We start from the raw sequence: 17,432 nt of genomic DNA, 5'->3' as shown, positions 1-17,432 counted from the left end.
GACATTTATATCATTCAAATATCTGCTTATAAACAGTAAAAATCTTCAACTCAATACCAGTTAGCCTACTAAATACTTCACATTAGATTCCATGGGTCTTTTCCCTCAAAACTTCCAAAAGTTCAAATTTAACTGAGGATACTAAACAAGACACAAATGGGTTAACATAATCTTCTACCTATTGTGATTTTCCAAAGGTGCTCTTGATGGAAATTTTTCCTATTCAAATTACATACCTTAGTTCGTCAAACATTGTTTTCTAAGATACTAAAATACATACAGCAAAGTTTTTGTGAGTTTTTTTGACCTTTTTTTGTAAGTTCTAGTCCATTCTTTTACAATGCAGATGACTTTAAAAAAAAATTAACCAATCACATAATCTAAAAGGTGACAATGGAGGATTAAATCTCTCTCATCACTAAGGCTGCATTTGGCTTGGAAAAATTTCTGGGTTGGTTTTAATTCAGACACATGCAGCACCTTCTTCTCACTAAACGGAGATAACAGACAAGTTGCTAAACGTATATTCTAAATACACTGATTTTGCTCAAATATTAAAGAGCCAGCTGGAGAGATGCACCTCCTAAAACTGATGCAGTGTTATAAAACAGCATATTTAAATATTGGGTTTAAGTCTCCTAATAATTCAGGGTATTTCCCTCATTTTCTTTCAGGCAGGAATAAGCTATTTTAGAAAAGACACTTAAGTCCCACAATATTTAAATACAAAAGCATTTTTTAAAAAGATAATGCTAATATAGCTAAAAATGGGTTAGAAAGTGCATTGTAAAGAAATAAATAATTCTCTGCTAAAACTCAAAAGGTGAGTCAGTGCCCACTGATTTTGCTATGATGACAAGTCCTTTGAAAAAAGAGACTCGTATTGTCTCACTTTGTTACATATAAGCTACTTAAAAACTATGAAAAGTGAACTAACTGAAATCTAAAGGCTGTTACCTTCAAAGCACTTCTGGGGGGGAAAAAAAAGCCCTTGCCCCACGCTTATACACCGGTTCAAAAATCCTCATTCAGTTGATTTCTTATACATTATACAATCTTTAAGAAATAGACCCAACAGAGTATTGGTAAAGAAAACCCCACTGAATATAGTATTTTATCAGTTTTCCTATTGTATCATTACTGAAATGTTTCTATAACAAACTGCATTGAGATCTTAATATTTTGTAGATTAAAGTGTTAAACCAGGAATGTACACGATACAGTACAATTTGAAGCTTTCTCTCTTATTCACCCATATAAGATTCCCCAATTTCATTTTTAAAAAACATTTCTGCAAAATCCAAAGTAACTATCAGTTTAGGAATTGAATTACACAATATCAGATAAGAGTATTAAAAGCTCAAGATGTATTGCAAATTGGCAGGTTATGGTTTTGGCCCATTATAGTAAATGTGAACTTACAAACTATGTTCCTAAAACTACCTCATTCTCATTGGAAAAATCAGCTGCTCTTAAGTAGGCCCATTGCCAGCAATAGGCTTATACTAGAAAAGAAACACACCATCTACCAGATCATCCCTTTAAAAAGTTAACTGTCAAAGGCCAGCGCTTTCATCTTAAGACCCATTAAACAATGAATTATTTCAAACCCCAAAAGGTAGCCATCCCAAAAGTAGTCAGCTATAAAAAGTCACTGAAGTAGTCAGGATACCTTATGTCTAAAAAAATAGAGCTATACACAATAACTGATATTAATATTCATCCTTTTGAGGACAAAATTCTATAGTTTCTTCACAAAGCATAACCTCTATCAAGAAAAATATAACTTAAATACCCTTAAATAACATTTGTGCATGGATTTGAAATCCATAGCAACGATAAAATAGCCAAGAACAATTTCCTGTGTAGATATTGTGGCCTCTTAAAAAATAAGCCACTATTGGAAGATCTGAGCAATGTCAAGACAGGATGACTTACAGAATCTGAATTACTAACTTTACCTTAACTAATATTGCTTTGTAAGAATCTAATATCCAAACTGCATTAACCTTCAGATTTCTTTCTTCCCCCAAGTCAGTGGCTCTTGGCAAAACACAAGCATTGCTGGTTGTTGGAAAAGCTGCATTTGAATCCATCCAGAATTGGTCACTAGGAAATGACATTCACTCTGAAGTTTTTTAAAACACCCAAAATTTAAGAGATTCCATTAATAAGCTTGCATTTAACATGTAATTATTAGATTGAGTTCACTGTCCTTAAAAATATTTACTGTATATATTTGGTGAGTAAACTTTCAACTCAGTGTTTCTGATGCCAATCTTTCAAAAAAAGTAATGCTGGTGAACATGTCTGTATTTTAGACTAACTTTGGTTAAGAGAAAATTTCTCAGAATAATTTAAAAATGTAGTCTGAATATTAACTTACAATAATCTAAATATTTAATTTGGTAAACTTTCTTCTGTGCTCTTACTCCCCATATGCCCCTATTATGTGTAAACTATAGTTCAATTTGTTAATTATTTCACTGTTTATTAGAATACTCAGCAATATAGAATACAGGATAGTAACTGATCATTAGTATTAATATATCCTATGTGAAGAAAAAAAGGAACTTTTCCTAATATCTAGGAGGAGTCACTCTTAAAATATGATGCCATTATGCCATGTAATGATCTCAAAAGGCAAGTATATATTTCCTAAAATGTCAAAGGAAATAAAGTTGTGAATTTTAAAGTTCTAGCAGTTAATTCTGATTTTAAAAATATATATATATATGTAACACTGGGGGAAAAGAAAAGCAGAGAAATTCCAGTAACAATTTTAATTTATTTATCCCCCTAATTAATTTTTCACCATGGAAAAACTGGAAATCAAATGTCATTATGTTATATAAGGTTTATACTTATTTTAAACAAAAATGTAACATAGTGTTAAAACTGGCTTCCCAAAATTGTACAGCATAGCTGTACTCTGCACTAAGAATTACAAACTCGTAATATAGAACTCTGTTAAGCAGTCCCATTATGTTCTTACAAAAATAGAATTAAACTGTGTGACCAGACAAGGACTTCAATTACACTACTTGGCAAACTTAGAATTTCAATGGAGTCTTTTTCCTCTTGCAGTTTAAAGCGAAAGTCAAATATCACACCTTTTTCCAAGACTCACAAAGATGATTCAGGTTGTTTGTTTGGCGTGTTTTTAAACTCAAGCACAACAGCAGGGACGTTTTCCGCTTTAGTCCGCCTGGGCTTCTCTAGATTCTCACTAAGTTCTAAACAAGAAATGCTAACTGTCGGGGCCTTTTCTGCATCCTTTCCAGAATGGGCTTGTGGCCGTGTCCCACAGCATTGCTTCAAAGCACACTGAGTTCTGCAGGCAAGCTCGCACGGAACTACACTTGATTTAGAGCCTACACTAGCAAATTCAGGCTGAATGGTGGTAGCGTGAATTCCGTGATCATGAAAAACGTCTTTAATGATTTTAGCCACCTCCATGTATGATGTTGGGTCTTCACATTTTATGTGAGCAGTGGCAATGATTCTGCTTCCAGCAAGTTGCCAAACATGTAATTCATGAACTTCCTTAACTCCTTCAACATTTCGAAGTTCTTTTATCAAATGTCTGATATCAATTTGTTTAGGAACAGTTTGTAGAAGAATAAGAGCAGATTCCTTAAGTAATGGGTAAGTTGTGTAAAGAAGTATACAAACCATTACAATACAAAGAGTGGGATCTAAATATAGTACCCAGCAAGGACCAGCTTCATAAACTGTTGCATGAGTACTATTCATCATTTCTACAAGTGCTTTGCAGGGGTCAGGGGTACATGGGTTCAAGCAGAACTCCCCTTCAGGACAACCTCTCCAAGAAAAGTAAAAGACCAAGGCATTTACGACTACAATCACTGAACCCAAAGCATCTCCAAAGACATGCAGAAAAACTCCACGCATGTTAAGTTGTGCAGCCTTATCCTTATCATCTTCCAATTCCATTTGGTCAATTTCTCTGATAAGATTCCCATTTAACTGTACATCCGTTACATCTTTTCTGGACTTTTCTGGATCTGCAAAGAAATACAAATTCTGAATCAAATACACTTAAAGTATTTTTATAAACATCCTTGTCTCATTCCGTTTAAGTAAGGAGGTGAAAATTTTTTCATAAACCGTAATTTTAAAATGTGCTCAGGGCAATTTAATATAAATTGACATATTGGGAACAAGCCAGGACAAAATGGCCAGGGTTAAATAGAGTCATTAAGATGACATTGTTTCTCCATTCTCCTAACCACCCTCCAAGCTCCCTCACTCTAAAAAAAGCTCATCTTTGCTGTGGGGTGAGGGTCCTGGGAACATGTGCTATACTTTTTGGCATGTACCAAAAAGGAAAAATACAACTGAATGCTATCCCCCCAAATTACATGCAACTCTGGATATGTCTATTACAAAGGCCTGATTTGACACAAAGCTCTAGTCAGTCTTTGTCTTTAAGGTGTCATATTTAACTTTTAAACTTTTATTAGTCTGTTGGTGGAGGGGGGTTTAGAAACTGACAAGAGCCTTCAAGAAAAGTTGGAAATAAATGATCACCATCTACCTTTCTACTCTTAAACCAAATATATTAATCTGTTAAAGGATATATATACACTGGAGCAGCTGAATTTTCTTGGAATAACACCCTGCAGAGTAGGAATGAGAAGAAATTCACTCATCTATTAAACCTTTTTCAATATACAACTTGAATTTCATTACCATAATATCCTGAATCTCGGAAAAAAAGGAAAACTGTGTAGTATCATACAATTAGGTAAATAAATACACATGGGAAAAAATGGAAAGAAATACACCAAACTGTTACGGTCATGGAGCTTGGGTAGTACGGTATTGGTTGATTCCTTTTTGTCTCCTTTCTTCCAACATTTCCAAATTTCTTTCAAGAGCACTTAATGATTAGAATGAACAGCACTCATTAAAACTATAAGATGAATAAATTACCATCACTCTTATTTTAACGTGCCTAGACAAGTCCTAATTGTAGGACTTTCAGGATTAGGTTTAGATTTTAGACAATTAACTGAAACACACATTGCCGTTCATAAAAGAAACCTTTAACCCGGGTTTTGAGTTCAGGAAAGTAATGCCTACAGGTAGCTCTGCATACAATATCGAGAAACTTGTTTAAAGGGCATAAGAACTACTTGCGTTTCAAACAGCCAACAGCAAAAGACGAATTGGGGATTCTCTCCATTTCCCAATAGGGCCAAGAAATTGAATTAGGAAGCATTTTTGATCCTGTAAAAACTCAACAGACAGTCTCTTGAAAAGGTAGCCCGTAAAGATGGCCAAGAGCGGTTGCGGGCTGCAGCGGGCTGACAGTCACCTTCCGACCCTATACCTGCACCCCCAGATGTGCTCCCTACCCCCTGGCACGCAACACTCGGGCTGAAAGGGGTCCTATTTGCACTCCTTCCCGGGCGGGAGGAGGCGGGACCTGGAGGGAGCGGGAAGGCGGCGGCGCAACGCCAGCTCACTTGAGCACCAGGGGGCGTGCAGACCATCCCGCCCGGGCCGGGCTAGGGTCTGGGCTCCCCAAACCAAACCACCTGCGGCGGCGACTTTCTCTCTTTACCTGTCCCGTCCATTTTCAGCCCGTTGGAGTTGCTACTATTGGTCACCAGGGTATTGGTCTCCTCCTGGTCAGGTCTCTGCTCGCCCGGGCTCACGCTGCTGTCGCTGTCCCCGGAGCGGCTGCTCTTGCTGCGGACCCCCTTAGGGAAACCGTGGCTGTGGCCGTGACCCCCGTGCGAGTGGCCGTGGCCGGAGTCGTTGCCGAAGCCGCTGTGATGGTGGAAGAGGCAGAGCCCCAGCACGTTGACCACCAGCCCCGCCACGCCGACCCCAAGGACCACCAGCGGCTGCTGCATCTCATGCGGTTCGATGAAGCGCTCGATGGCCTCCAGCAGGATAGCGAAACAGAGGCCGGTCAGGAAGATGGCGTTCACCAGAGCCCCCATCACTTCGGCCCGGATCCAGCCGAACGTATTCTTCTGGGTGGCGTGGGTCCGCCGGGCGAAGCGCTCGGCCACCAGCGCCACCACCAGCGCCAACACGTCCGACAGCATGTGGAAGGAATCGGAGAGCATCGCCAGCGACGAGGTCACCCGACTCACCACCACCTCCAGCACCATGAACATGAAGGTCAGCATCAGCATGCATAGCAGCCGGCCCCGGTTCCGACCCCAGCACCCCATGGCTGCGGCTCAAGGGCCCGCCGAACGCGGCCCGGACACTGGGAGGCGGTGGCGGCGAGGCGCCGAGGGTCTGTCTGAGCCCCCGCGACGGAGGAGGGAGGGTGGCGCGGGGCTCTCAGTGGGCCGCTCGGAACACTGCTGAGGGGCCTTTGGGACACCAGTGAGGGGCCTCCGGGGCCGTTCGGGGCGAGCCCCGGGTCAAGCCGCCGAGCCCCCGCGCCTGTGGGCGTCCCCGGCGAGCCGGCGGCGCGCACCTCCTCAGGCGTCCGTCCTCCGAGCCGGCGCGGAGGCCCGGCTCAGCCCCAGCAACCCCCACACCCGCAGCCCGGCGACAGAGGCGGCGGCGGCGGGGAGCTGGGATTCCCGGAGCCCAAGCACCAAGTGCCCGAGCAGGAGTAGGCGGGCGGCGGGTAGCTGCGCGCTGCGAAGGCTCCAAGCATCTGCGGTCTCTCCGCGCAGGTCTTCCCTCCACTGGTCACCTCCGCTGTGGCTCGGGCCGAGGAACCGATGCCAGGGGAGCTAAAAAGGCGGCGACCACGGCAGCTGCACTCGGCCCGGTCTCGGGCGCCTTCTTCGCCCCCCCGCTTTTGCAGACGGTTTACAAAAAAACTTTGCTTTGCACTCGGAACCCCCGTTTTCACACGGACCCAGGCGTGACAAGGCCTCGACGCCCCGCCCAACAGGCCCGGCATGCTTCCCCATTGGCTAGGACCCCCTCACGACAGCTGCCGCGCCCCGCCCATCCACGCTCGCTATTGGATGGAGGCTCGGCTGGGTGGGAGAGGGTGGTGTCGCGGCTTCAACAGATGGGGGCGGGGCCGTTTCCTCCTGGAGTCGGGCGTGGGCCGGGGGGCCGCGGCCGGGTGCAGCGACGGGCGTCGTGGGGGAGGGTAGGGGGCGCGGGCCGCGTGCAGCAGGAGGGGGAGGGGCAGGTGTGGCGAGGTCCCTGCTCTGGCGCTGCGGGTCTTCGCAGCCCACCGCACACCTGCGGGGGCCGGGTAGCAAACAGACTTTGATCCCGGGAGCCGAGTCCACGTGGGGCGGGCCGCACGGCCGCTGTATGACAGACAGCGGCCAGGGAGGGGGAGCCCCTGTGTGCGGGGCCCCGGTGTGCGCCCTCCTGTCAGAAGAACCTAGATTAGGCGACAGACTCTTAAAACTAGTGCTGCAAGTAACTTGTGACTCTGCCCAACACCGAGCCGAGGAGTTACTAGTACTTCAAGGCGGCCCTGCGAGTGGCGTGGACGGAATCTTTGTAAATGTTTAAGTAAAGCAAATCACCCCTATCACCACCATCCCCAGAAGACCTTGTGTAAAGTCAGATGTTTCTGTCATTAATTATCTAAGGACAATTTAGGATACAGACTTCAAGTGTGAGAAACCTGGATTCTGGTCCCTACTTTACCACTAGCCAGCTGTATGGATTTGGGCAAGTCAACTAATCTCTCTAGACCTGTGTCTTCATCTATAAAGGATTGGTCAAGAGGAACTCCTAAGATTCCTTCTGACTCTAAAATTCTAAGGCTCTATGATTTAACAAACATTTATAAACTGTAAACAGCAGAATCCTCTGTTGGTTGCTATGGGGGAGGGGAAGGGCAGTAAGAATACAGAAGAATGTGCTTCCGTCCAGGTGGAGGTAAAATACAAACATAAACATTTTAAATTACGATGAAATACTTTTAGTAAATTGTGCCAACACTAGTTTAGATTGGATATACATGCGCCATGCTCTGAGTGGAGATCAATTAGTCTGGGAATGAAGGCTTCCTAATCCTAAAGCAGGGGTGGGGGTGGGGTGGGACAGTGGCTGGAATCAGAGTGGCCTGAGCTGGACCCCCAAAGGCCTCACCACAGCCTCTGAACCGTAGGAAGGACCCCCGACTGTTTTGGATTGCTACAAGACAAATGCAGTGCTAACCAGTGCCTCAGGATCTGTATGTAAAGTTTGTTTGGAGCAATGTTATTCTGTAATGTTTTATATTTCTTTTTTTTATTTTTTCACTTTTGTGTGATGCGTTTCTCATCTTCACACCCATCCGACTGGAGAGCTGGACCCTCATCTTCTATTTCTGTTTTGTCAGAATAGAAAAGAATGGAGGAAAGTTTCCAAGATGTTACAAAGGAAGAATCGATATGATTTGATGATTAATTGGATAGTGGGAGGGTGAAAACTGAGGAGGACAATTTAACAAAGATAATTGCGATGTTTTTAACCTGACAAGGAAGATATTGCTTAAATAGGTGAGGAAATTGGGGAAAGGTGGGGGAGGAGGGGCCGCACGAGCTGATTTTAAGGGGAACTAGCCCTTAGTGAGCCCGTTTCAAGTGAAGTCTGGATGGTGGCAGTGCTAACGAGTGGGGAGATAGATTTGGGGACTTCCATAATCTCTTCTCCTTTGGTATGGACAATTGACATTTATCTGATCATATATGTAAACACAGCTTCAAGCCTGCTGACCAGCCCCTCCTAATACAGAAATTGAGGAGCCACTCAATTTCCCATTGAGGGGTCAAGAGATCCTATAGAAATGGCCAAGAGACAGAAGATCATTTTGCCTCCTATTGAGAGCTGCTGTGTCCTTTTATTTTAAAAAAACAGATTCCTCCAAATGTGAGAATTTAATGCCCAAAAGGAGCCAAAAAGGAACCAGAAAGGACATGTAGAAGACAGGGATGCTCAGCAAACAGGCTAGCAATCCCTTGAATAACTAAGCAGACAGAATTGGGAGATGATTGGGTCCATATAAAAACAGACTCTTGGGTTCCGTTCAGTTCAACCCAGTAGTCATTTATGAGAAACTATTTTGTGCAGGCATTTTATTTTTCTCTTGTAAGCCATTTCCCAGACAATGTGCTTTATTTTTTCATAACCTGGTGGGGTTGGGGGTGAGGAGGAGGGAGTCGGAAGTACATTTTCCAGGTTGTAAAAACTTACAATCATGCACTCCAGAAAGAGTAATATCATTTCCATAATAGCAAAACATTTCAGTCAAAAAAGTTTTCTTTCCCCTAACATTGTGTAGAAAAAATAATTTGGTGCCTTGATTCAAATTTGTCCTTTTTCAGCTGGTTGTCCTCGCATAGTATTAGCACAGCCAAGAGTGGGTTAAATGAAGGAAAACCATTCTATTATTCACCAGCTCCCCTGGAGGTTGTGGCCCCAGGTTGAGTAAAATGCCTTGGCTTTTTCTTCCTAGTGCTTGAGAAGTCTCCTGATAATTTGCTTAGTATCCAAACTGACTAAACTCAGCATACTTTAAAGATGAGAGAATAATGCTCCTTTTGGAAAAAGACTGCCAATTTGAGAGAAAGTCAAATGTTTAACACAAACTCTGCAATCTCAGAGCCCTCTAAGTAAAAGCTCTCCCAGCTCTTAATGCCAAGCTCCTCCAACCTGGAGTTTCCCAGCTTAAGGAGCTAGCTTGCAGGTTATCAATCCAAACTGTAGGTTTAAAAGGATTCCTGTAAAAACTGCTAAACACAGACACATCTCTGAATCTTGGTTATAAAAAATTATGACCATATGAAACTGTACCATTGAAAGACAGGAAGAAAACCATGTGAAAGCCAGATTGCATTTGATTTTGGATGACAGGAAATCACTTCTAATGTTCAATCTTAAAGCAAAAATGATGGGGAAATCAGATCTGTTTGTTTTGTTTTGGAATGCACTTGAATAATTATTACAAATATAAACTAAAATCTCTAGCAGCGACAGGAGAGCCAAGGTTTGAATATTTAACTGCTCCCTGAGGGACCAGGCAGTCGAACAAGGAACAAACAAGTAACAATGCAGAAACATCACAGAGGTATCAGGGGAAGCATATGAAAGGGTCAGAGCAGGAAACCCTACGCAGAAGCTATGGAGAACCAGGAGCAGCGCAGAGAGCGGAACATGCACTGAGAAGCCCAGGACAATCGCGGTGCTTTTTGTATTTGTTGAAGCTAAAGAATGGCAGATGAGAGTGAATAGCAAAGGGAAACTTTTTCTTGGAGACCGAAAACTGGATCTAAGTTCTCCAGTCATGCCTGGAAATTAAGTCTAGAAATAAAGGCACTGACACCTATACGGAAAGGCTCACTAATGATATTTGTGAATTTCTTGGATGCAGTGTTATGTAATACCAGAAATTGTTGAAGGCTCAGATAGTCAGTTTTATGGTTTAGACTAAATGCCTGTTCGTTCTTTAGTCTTTCTACTCTAGGAGATGGAGATTGTAATTAGAATACAATGTGAAGAAGTTAAAAAAATTTAAAAGTATGTTCCTAGGACTGTCCATTGCATGTCTATAAAGACGATGCTGACCTGTAGAGTATTTTGAAAGCATCACACATCTAATGAGTTTTAGAAAATTCAGGGACCTGGTCCTCAAAAGTTACTGTGTGACTTTAAACAAGTTATTAAACCTCTCTAGGCCTCACTTTTTACATCTTTTCCGTGAAGGGTGTAAGAGATGGTGTCTTAACTGGAGTTAAGTTATGAGTAAAGGAGATGATGCTGCCAGCTTGATACTCTCAGGTGGGCTTTTCAGGCTACCTGTACTTGGAGTCGCCCTGCATCCAGGGATGAGTTTTCAATTTGCAGATTCAGAAACTGCATTTTTATCATTTCACCTGGAGGAAACTGATTCACATGGACTCAAAATGGACTAATTTGCTGGCCAGACCACTTTCTCTGTCTAGAGGGGAGAACTCATTGCACTGGGTAGTCAAGGCCTCTTGGAAGCAAGGCTGTGCAGGGAGGAGAGAACTAGACCAGAGCAGCTAGAGCTTCTGCGGCCGGGAGCATTTCCACTCTCTGTCATAGGTGGTAAAAGTCTCCTGCCTGTCTCTGTACATGCACTCTGTCCTCCTGCCCCTGACTTACACTCCATTTTGCTGCCAGAGTGATCTTTTCCAAACCTAGATCTGGTTGTTGGCGAAATACACATCTTCTACCACCAGCACCACCAGCACAGCTGTGATCCTTCAGTGGCTTCCCAGCATTCTAAGGAGAAGAACCAAACTCAAGTGCATAGGACTGGGCACGGCTGGCCCGGGCTGCCCTCCCCAGCCTCATCCCATCATTCCATCTAATGGGACTGGCCTCTCTGATCACCAAGCATCCTCATGCTCCCTCCTGCCCAGAGGCCTGTTCATGTACTGTTCCTTCTGCCTGCGGCACTCTTCTGTCCCCTCTCCCTCATCTGAGTTCTTGTTCATTCTTCAGCTCTCTGCTCAAGGTCCACTTCCTCAGGGAAGTCTTCTCTAAGCTCTCTGACCAGGTTACACCACTTTAGTACAAGTTCTCTTGGCTCCTTGCCCTGATCTTTTGCGGCACAAAGCAATGATGCAATTTACATTTATCCATGTGAGTATTTGATTAGATTGTAAGCTCCACGTGGGCAACGGCAGTGTGGGCTTCTGCTCACCATTGTATCCCGAGACAGCCTGGCTCAGTAAATGTTTGTTGAATGAAGGGATACTCATTACCTTTCTCAAGCTTAGTAATTCATGCATTCATTCGTCAGATCCTTAGTAAACCCCTGGGGTTCCCTATCTCCCTGGAACATGAGACTCAGAGGACCCTTTTCTTTTGGACAGTGTAGAAAACACTAATTAGCTCACCTTTTTCTTTACTTCAAGCAGGCTACCACCCTTTTGCTGTGATATTATCTCACACAAGATGCAATTAATTGGATGAAACTGGGATCCACCTTTGAAATCTGCCATGATGATAATCTAGGTTCTCACAGTTTTCAAAGTCCTTCCACGTCCTTATTTTAAGTACATGATGATCCTATGAAGTTTGCAGGGCAGATTCTGCAGATTATGGACTGAGACCTCAAGAAATGAAAACATTTGCGCCAGGTCCCATGGTTTGTGAGGCCCTAATCATACCAGCAACATGTTTATTTTTAACCTCATACCCAAATTTGGAGGAAACAAACCCAGTTTGAGGCTCGAGACCTCACATGCACTACTACTACAAATTCTATAATTTATCTCAGTTCTAAAAGTTTTTGGTTCTATGACTGTCTTATTAATTTGTAATTACTATAAGGACTAAGGGGAGGTGGCCTACTTGTGAGTGACACCTCTTTAACAGGTCACTCCAATGTCTGATTCTCTAGTGGTGTGTTCCAAAATTGGGTCCTGTTCACACAACTCTGTAGAATGAATTCGTTAAGTTTTCTGCCCACCTCTTTCATCCATTTCTTACTTTCAACTTCTTTAACAATCTGGGATGTCTTCCAAAGGACTAACAGTGAAAATACCGACCCCTCACGTGTTGTTAAAAATGCAGCTTCTGATTCAATACGGTCTGCAGTGGAAACAGAGTCTGCATTTCCAATAAGCTCCTGGGGGATGCCAATGTTGGTGGCGCCCAAATCATACTTTGAGGAACAAGGTATTGGAGCTTATTTTCTAACCCTGGAAGGAGGATATTACATGGAGTTAAGAGAGTCCCATCAAAAAAAGTATCCTCAACCTTAAAAATGGTTTAATTTTACTTTGTATTTTATAGTCATCTGTCATATTTGAATTTTATTTTGTAATGAATGACATCACTTCTATATTAAAAATGTTTAATGAAATAAAATGTCTTATCCTGTAGGAAAACACTCCTTAAAATATATCAAACACCAGATGTGAATAAGCATTTCAGTTTTTTCTTGCTGTGTCAGAGAAAAATAATTACTTTACAGCTTTTGGAAACATTAGTTACTCTGACTAGCATTCATGATCTCTGAAGTCTGAATAACAAGTTAGGCTGACGACTCAACAGTATGACTGGGGGTCTCTTGCATTCAAACCTTTTATTATCCAACAGGAAATGCCTTTCCCATCAGGCATTATTGATCAAATCCTCACAAAAAGTCTAAGGACTAAAAATGAATAAGGGGTATTTAATATTCAGGGCGTACCAGGAGCAGCTATTCAGGGCGTAATAGTTACCAAGAAGCGCAGGTGGGAGTTGAGAATAGAGAGGCTTCCCTCTGTCTGTCTGCTGATTCTAGAGGAAGAGAGCAAGGATGTGTAACTTCATTGTGGCTGTTGCTACAGACCATTCCCATGAGTCCTTGTTAGTGACTTTATGCTTTACGTTGGCTTCTAGGCTTATTCCATCATAGGTCAGAGATGACCATCTCTCAACCTCAAGAGAGACATCATTCAGTCCCCAAAGTGCCATTGTCTTAAAAGTGACCACAATCGAAACTATTGGGATTGCATTTCCAGGTGCTGCTCAGTAGCCCTCAAATTTGAGAGCAATGCTTTAATGGAAAAACCAGTGTCTGCTAAATTGGGGCAAATGGAGATTGTCTTCTCTCTCGACTGCCTTCTGGTAGGGAGCTTAGGAAGATGGAAGGGCTAAGTCTAATGGAAAAGAGAGTCTAGCTCCACATGTTGGGATAAAAAGAAGGATGCGTTATTAAGCCTTCCTCTCTGTTTCTGTGGCCAGACCTCCAGTCTAGGCCTACATACCTCTCAGAGCAGTTATGTGTGCACTTCAAATAGGTCTCCCATTCCCACTCTCCTCCAATCTATTTAACACAGTGCTTTCTGATCAATATTCTCAGACTTCAGTACTCATATGATGTTCTTGCTCAAAATCCTCAGTGGCAGCCCATTACCCACAGAATAAGGCACAACATTTTATCTAGGTATTTAAGACAGCCTGCATGTGACCTAAACTTATTTCTCACTCGTCCTCAACACAAACTCTCCACTCTAGCGGTAATGGTTCCAAGTTATCTAATGGCTCTGTGCCTCCAAAATAATAACTTACTTCATTGGGTTGTTGTGAATTAGATGAGTTAATACATATAAGATGCTTAGGACAATACCTGACACATGGGCAAGGCTTGTAATGGATTGAATGGTGACCCCTTCCCCCAAAAGAAGATATGCTCATGTCCTAATTCCTCAAATGACGAATGCTACCTCATTTGAAAAAAAGGGTCCTTTGCAGATATAATTAAGAATCTTGAGATGAAAAGATCATCCTGGATTATCTAGGTAGTCCCTAAATCCAATGACAGTGTACTAATAAGAGACCCACAAGGTGTCTAGACAGCAGAAGAAAAGACCATGTGAAGATGGAGGCAGAGATGGCCAAGGAATGCCAACAGCCCCCAGAAGCTAAAAGAGGCAAGGAAAGGAGTTTCCCCCAGAGCCTCTGGAGGGAGCACAGACCTACCGACACCTAGAGTTCAGACTTCTGCCTCCAGAGCTGTGAGAATCAATGTCTGTGGCTTTAAGCTACTAAATTTGTGCTAATTTGTTATGGCAGCCACAGGGCTGCCCATCACAGGGCCCATTACATTTTAGCTATTATTATTATTAATTAATCCCCAAATGTGCCTTTTCATTTTCCTCTAAGCATCTTTTTTTCTTTTATTTTCTTTTAATTTCACTGTTCTCTTTAAATGTACCTTGTAATTAGAAAACAGAATAAGTATTTACTGGAAGGAAAGAAAGAAGGAAGGAGAGAAAGAAGGAAGGAAGGAAAGAAGGAAGAAAGGAAAGAAAGGAGGAAGGAAGGGAGAGAGGAAGAAAAGTCTACCCCTACCACTTACTTGGTGCTCTGTACCCACAAAGCTTTTCCTGACTGTCCTATTTCATAAACTCTAGCACACACTCATTTGGTACTTTTCATGTGCTGCCTTGTAATGTACCTTTGTGTGTCTTTCTCCGCAAAGCTTCTTGAGGACAAGGATCCTTTCTTTCATCTTTCTGTATCCCCAGGGCTTAGCACATAGTAAGTAACTCAAGTCTGTAGCAATAATAACCCCGTTGTCAAAAGTTGTCCACTGATTTGTTACTTATTCTAGAGTTTCCCCAGGCCTTTCATGTATTGTGTCTTTGTCAATGCCAGCAGTTTTCTCCTTGTATCGACTGCCTTTCCCAGCTGCCACAGAACCTTCTAGTCCCAATATATTTTAAGGAGCAAAAGATGAAAGATGAATTTGAACAGGCGAATTCTTCTGCCGGGTAAACTTGTATTGAAATAAGCACACTATAGGCCTGGACGTGAAAATCTTTTCCTTACACACATAGAGATACTGGTTTTCTTGGTGTTTCTCACAGTGGAATTCGTCTGATGTTTGTTCCCTTGTAAGCCTGTTTTCTGTGTGACTCACATAACTCCTCATGTTGGTTGGTGAACCCCCTAAACTCCAAGGAGCCGCTCAGCCCTAAGCTTCTCCCATCTGATGACAAGTATTCTCATGGTTCAATGCAGATCACTCCTTTTGTTTTTCTACCACACAGTTCAAGAACTCAGAGATTGATAATTGCTAATGTGATATCAGATTGACTTAAAAAAAAAAAGGCCCCCTTATTTCTACATATTTTCAAAATTAGAAAATGTTTCAAGGAACCCCATCCAGGCTTTACGTAGATCCACGATTGTTAACGTTTTACCCCATTTGCTTTGGCGTTTGCATTCTCTCTTTCTCTCTCTTCTGAACCATATAAAGGAAGGTAAGTGACATATACTTTGTGCATTTCCTGAAAATAGGAACATTCTGAACACAACCATGGTACATTTACTAGCTCATACATTTACATTAGTACTGTCCATATTCCCATTTTGTTAGTTGATCTAATAATGTCTTTTATAGCACTGTCCACACTCCCCGCTCTTGTACAACATCAAGTCCAGGGTCAGGCTTGCATTTAGTTGTCCTTGAATCTGGAACATTTCCACAGCTTTTCTTTGAGTTTTATGATGTTGACTTTTTTTTTTTCAAAAACAAAATAGTTCCCCTTATAAAAAAATTACAACATCCCCATATTGCATTTATCTGATGTTTTTGTTTATGCATTCTTGGCTGGAATATTGCAAAATTAACATTTTGTCCTTTTAAGGGTATCACAGCTGGAGGCACACAATATTCATATGCCTGTTTTTGGTAATGTACATTTTTCTCACCCATCAAGGTGTTGCTTAAATTTTTCCACTGTATAATTTTTTTTTTTTTTTTTAACTCCCTTGAACTGATAAGCAGTCTCTGGGGAGACACTTTCAGACTGTGCGACTATCTTGGTCATTCACATTGCCTCCTTAGCTTTAACCTCCATTGTAGGTTCTTAAAGATGGAATCATCTTTACTCTGATAACTACCAGTTGATGATTTTCCAGTTCTAGCAGTCCCTCCACATTTACCAGTCAATCCTCAGTATTTTATTGATTGATTCATTGATTGATTTCTCTATCTATTTATTATCTATCTATTATCAGTAAAGGACCCAAACATATTATTTTTTCAATGGTTTTTAATTCATCACTGTACTTAAATTTGGGTGCTGAATCTGTCCCCGTTTTTACCACTGGGACCCCCTTCAAGCTGACTCCTGTGTCAGATATTTAACAGAGGTTCCTGAATTTTGATTGAAAGAAAAGATACAAGGTTTTCATATATGCTATGCAGCCTAACATAACAGGAGAGCATGCCGTGCAGTGGTAAAGAGTTTGGAATTGAGAGTGATCTGGGTCGATTCTGGCTTTCCTATTTACTGGCAATGTTTCTGGAGTAGATTACTTAACCATTTCTGTGCCTCAGTTACCTCATGATATGTGAAAATAGTAGAACCTACCTCATAGGTATGTTGTAATAATTAAGTGAGATCATGTATGTAAGCTGCTTGGCAGAGTAACTGACACATCAGTACTTGATACATGTGGGCTAGTGCCATCATTTTACTTCTCCATATGACAGGGTCTTATGCATGGTCTGAGTTGTCTCAATTGTTACTGCTGCTCCCTACCACTAGCAACTGCCACCCAAATGTCACCCCAAATCCATATCTCTTTGTTCTTTTACAATATATTTCAATTAACTGAGTTGTTGAATATTGTATGTCTCCAGGGATCCACAGATAATCCTAGCCCTGCTTTCCTTCTGTCGAAGATGAGGAAGGAGTCTGAGACCCTGAGAAGCTAGATGGCTTGTTCCAGGTCACCCAGGAAGAGTGGAAGAGCTAGGAAGGGAGCCCAGTCTTCAGCTACACACTGGGTATGACATATCCTCTCTCTACCACGATCAAGAGCCACATTCGTTTGGTTTCTTTTCCCAGTCAAGGGGGATTATTCAAAGCATCAGTGGGAACGCATCTCATTTGCTGCGTGACTCATCCTCGTTCCAAGATTAACATGCTCCACTTTCATTCTTTGCCTCCCACTCAGTTTCACATCCAGCAGGAGCCCTGAGAGTCTCTGTGTCCTAT

General features: G+C 42.3%; 1 protein-coding gene across 1 annotated transcript; it reads right to left on the bottom strand.

Annotated features, from left to right (window-relative positions):
* Positions 1-2,739: 2,739 nt before the first annotated feature.
* Positions 2,740-6,797, bottom strand: SLC30A1 (solute carrier family 30 member 1). The gene is made up of 2 exons (XM_033093095.1): positions 5,594-6,797; positions 2,740-4,028 (listed from the first exon to the last, which is right to left on the bottom strand). Exons 1-2 carry the CDS (start codon positions 6,213-6,215, stop codon positions 3,127-3,129), a joined length of 1,524 nt encoding a protein of 507 aa, XP_032948986.1. The 5' UTR covers positions 6,216-6,797; the 3' UTR covers positions 2,740-3,126.
* Between the last annotated feature and the right edge of the window lie 10,635 nt (positions 6,798-17,432).

Source organism: Rhinolophus ferrumequinum, chromosome 22, assembly GCF_004115265.2.
Source record: "Rhinolophus ferrumequinum isolate MPI-CBG mRhiFer1 chromosome 22, mRhiFer1_v1.p, whole genome shotgun sequence".
In the NCBI taxonomy this organism is placed as follows: domain Eukaryota; kingdom Metazoa; phylum Chordata; class Mammalia; order Chiroptera; family Rhinolophidae; genus Rhinolophus; species Rhinolophus ferrumequinum.
The sequence above is the reverse complement of the archived record's forward strand: the minus strand, read 5'-3'. Positions and strand labels throughout refer to the sequence as shown.